General features: G+C 35.5%; 1 protein-coding gene across 1 annotated transcript in view; it reads right to left on the minus strand.

Annotated features, from left to right (window-relative positions):
- Positions 1–342: 342 nt before the first annotated feature.
- The window catches only part of LOC107553443 (opsin-5-like), a 14,859-nt gene continuing 11,362 nt past the window's right edge, over positions 343–3,839 (minus strand). Inside the window, exons 4-7 of the mRNA XM_016235632.1 lie at positions 3,619–3,789; positions 2,719–3,053; positions 2,395–2,639; positions 343–1,517 (exon numbers count right to left, since the gene is read on the minus strand). Of these exons, the coding sequence (XP_016091118.1) occupies positions 1,454–1,517; positions 2,395–2,639; positions 2,719–3,053; positions 3,619–3,789 (815 nt within the window). The 3' untranslated portion in view covers positions 343–1,453. The remainder of the gene's footprint in view (positions 1,518–2,394; positions 2,640–2,718; positions 3,054–3,618; positions 3,790–3,839) is intronic.

Below are 3,839 nucleotides of genomic sequence, written 5' to 3' on the forward strand. Positions count from 1 at the left end.
CACTTTTTCAAAGGGCTAAAATATTACTCTGGACATTCTGCTAAATACTTTGCCTTCTTTTCTTGCCTCCAAGAAAATATATTTCTGAAATATTCGCCTTTGTTTATTTAATTTTTATCACTATACACTGTAAAAAAAAAAATAATAATAATTTCAAATACATTAGGTTAATGGAGTGTCTTTTACAAAAAATAAAAATAAAATAAATACAATTTCGCTGAAATATTCGCCTTTGTTTATTTAATTTTTATCACTATACACTGTAAAAAAAAATTATAATAATAATTTCAAATACATTAGGTTAATGGAGTGTCTTTTACAAAAAATAAAAATAAAATAAATACAATTTCATTTTGATAATATGTCTACTGAATAACCAAACCTCCAGTTACAGAAATATTTCTGGTTGCCATTCAGGTAAAACAGTGATCTGCATCAAAATAAGTTTAAACTATTTAATATTTAATAATAATTAGCTATCATTGTGCTAACATTTTGTTTTGAGTATTTACAAGCTTCTCTCTAATCAATCATCATTATACAGTCAATGTTCATTTTAGGCCCTTTCTGACATATGCTAGTCTTGGCTATTTCAAAAAAGAAACACTGAATATTTTGTAAACCCAGCTTGCTACATTATTAACTGTTAGAACTTCCATTAGTTGTCCAACTTCCACAGAACGTTTATAATATTTGTGGAAAACATATAACCACACTAGTACCCGTAAACAACTTCTCTTTACCAACCGTTCACTTTCTTTTAACCTTAGGGGCTTTCTGCAGCTTGATAACATGCAAAAGGTTACTAAGAATGTTAAAATTAGTTAAACGATTACAAATAAAATGAAGAAAACACAAAAATTCTTAAGACCATGAACTGAATCGTTGGAGGACACCTTTCAATGTAAAATTTCTGAAGTATATAATCATTGCACATGCCTCAAAACTATCATGGTACATCTGTTATAATAATGTAAAAGAAATTCAATGTTCTGAATCAGTGCATCAGTGTCCACTCAATTTGATAAAAAAAATACTACTAATAATAATATTATGCACACACGTTGTCTATACGGTATATAGATATCTATATATTGTTGTTTTTCTGTGACCATGCTGTTGTATAGATGTGAGCGTGACACAGACTTGTTGAAAAGTGAAGCCACTTTAGAGTTCAAGCAGATGATTTAAACATTGTGGTTCTGAGAATGCTGGAATACAATACAAACAAATAAACAAAAAATATATATAAAAATGAATCCTATTTAATACTTAATTATTTTATGCACACACAGATCAATTTAAGAGATGTGTTTGCAGAGTATGTGAAGTTGACGGCAGTAGGAAACAACAGCAAAGTTAAGCGGGTATGAACTGTCGATGTCTAAATTCAATTGCACAATAACAAATTGTCCAGTGTGAGTCGGGCCCATTGTGAGTTCCTGTCATATCCTCATATCTCAATTGGAACTTCATTGGCTGCTCTCTGTTTCAGGGAGGCAGAGATGGAGCAGAACCTGGGAAAAACAAGACCGCTACATTCAATAGTCTTAAGTCAATCAGTTGCTTTTTGTTAAGTTTAGCCTAATCCAGTCATACTATGACAACAATCTTTCAAATAAGCATTCAAAAAATGAGCCAACACTACTTTACAGTGTCCAAGCTTGTTAACGCAGAATGCCAACGAACATGTAAACGCATCACATTCTTGCTGCATACTAACAACGCTATAAGGACAGATGTTTTTGCGTTCAGAAAACAGAATTCCCATTGTTTAAAGAGCTCTGCAAAACCAAATTTGCAAAACAACTACTACCATATTGAAATATCAGCAATATGTTGCTTGAAAAAAATATTTCATAAGAATACATGGCCTTATGAAACACTATGTGTTAACACTAATGGAACAAGACGAGAGCGAGATGCGGCAAAGCAGCAAAAAACATCCACCTACAGTAGTATATGCATTTGCATATTGTGCTTGATTCATAATATAATGACCTAGTGCAGAGGAATCATTTATTAACATTTATATAGATTTACCAACCCAAGTATATCATGTCCTAAATAAAAGTATTTTAAAGGAATAGTTCCCATTATATCAGGATGAGAGTGCAAACAGCTGATAAAAACTTTACAGTAATTCACAAGTAATTCTGACAGCATCCATTCCATGCAGAGGACCTGTTGTTGAGCATGTGATGTAATGTTACATTTCTCTAAATCTGTTCAGGTGAAGAAACAAATCTTGGATGGCCTGAGGATCAGTACATTTTCATCAAATTTGGGTGACAAATTCCTCAAAGGATGTGTATATATATATATATATATATAAAAATGTGATCAGAAACCAGTTTATCCCTCGTTCCTCTAGAATTGGAACGTTGCACATACCTTGAAGTCTTGTAGTGTTTCTTTTTCCTCCAAACTTGAAAGCAGGAAGATTTTGCACAGTTCTTTTTAAAGTCAATGACTTGATATATGATTGGATTGTACATAGCAGAGGACTTGGCCAGCAAAGTTGGCACAACAGAGACTGGGATAGGCACTGAATCAGGCTCTCCAAAAGCAGACACCACTGATACCACAGCATAAGGGATCCAAGCTATTAAAAACCCTGCGCAGATCAACATCGCCACCTGGAGGATGCAAATGGAACCATGTCAAAAATGACATGGCATTTCCACATAGCATTTCTGCTTATTAAACCGCACAAACCTTAGTTAACTTCATCTCCAGGTTGTGGTTGTTCTTATTCCGTGTGTCGAAATGAGAGACTTCTTTGGCTGAGGATTTGACCTTGAAGATGATCATGACATAGGAGAAGACGATGATGCTGGTGGGGAAGATGAGACAGAAGAAGAGCATGCACATAACAAAGCTCTTGCCAGACACCGAGGCCTGGGCCAGCCACCAGTCCAGCGTGCAGGAGGTGCCAAACGGCTCAGGTGCGTAGTTGCCCCAACCCACCACTGGCATGGTGGCCCAGAAGGCAGCATAGATCCATGTAAAAACCACACAGAGAAAGGCATGACGCCGTTTGAACCATGTACCTGATTGGCAGAGTGAACTGATGTTAGTAAAGTAACTAGACAGCTAGAACGATCGATAGAACAACAGATAGCTAGAAATACAGAATGACAGACAGATAGACAAACAGAACAATAGATAGACAGAGATATAGAACAACCGATAGAAATAGACAGAAATACAGAATGACAGACTAACAGAATAGATTTAACAGACAGACTGACAGATACAACAGTAAAGAACAACAGAGAGGCAGATAGAATGATAGAAGGAACAACATACCGATAGAAATATCAAACAATAGATAGAATTACAGAACAATAGAGAGAACAACAGACAGACAGATGCAAAAATAGATATAACGACAGACAGACAAATAGAAACAGAGAACGACAGACAGAACAAAATATAGATATAATAACAGACAGATAGAAGGCCTGTCACACACAACAATAGATACAATGACAGATAGATGGATAGAACAACTGATAGAACGACAGACAGATAGAAATGCAGAATTATAGATAGAATGACAGACAGACAGAATAAGCAGAATCACAGATAGACAGTTAGGCTCATTGCAATTACCATATTTTAAATGACAGATCTTCAAGTAGCGGTCTAAGCTGACAATGGTCATCGTAATGAGACTTCCGCATCCGAAGAAAAAGCCAGCCCAGCCGTAGTAGCGACAACCCTGCCAGCCAAACAGCCAGCGATGGGCAAAACTAGACACTATGAAGAATGGCTTTCCAGTGACTGACAAAACATACAAAAAGAACTTGATGTTAAACAAGCCATAAAAAAAA

The sequence above is a fragment of the Sinocyclocheilus grahami genome, unplaced genomic scaffold (genome assembly GCF_001515645.1).
Source record: "Sinocyclocheilus grahami isolate Dianchi unplaced genomic scaffold, SAMN03320097.WGS_v1.1 scaffold473.1, whole genome shotgun sequence".
NCBI classification, from domain to species: Eukaryota; Metazoa; Chordata; class Actinopteri; order Cypriniformes; family Cyprinidae; genus Sinocyclocheilus; species Sinocyclocheilus grahami.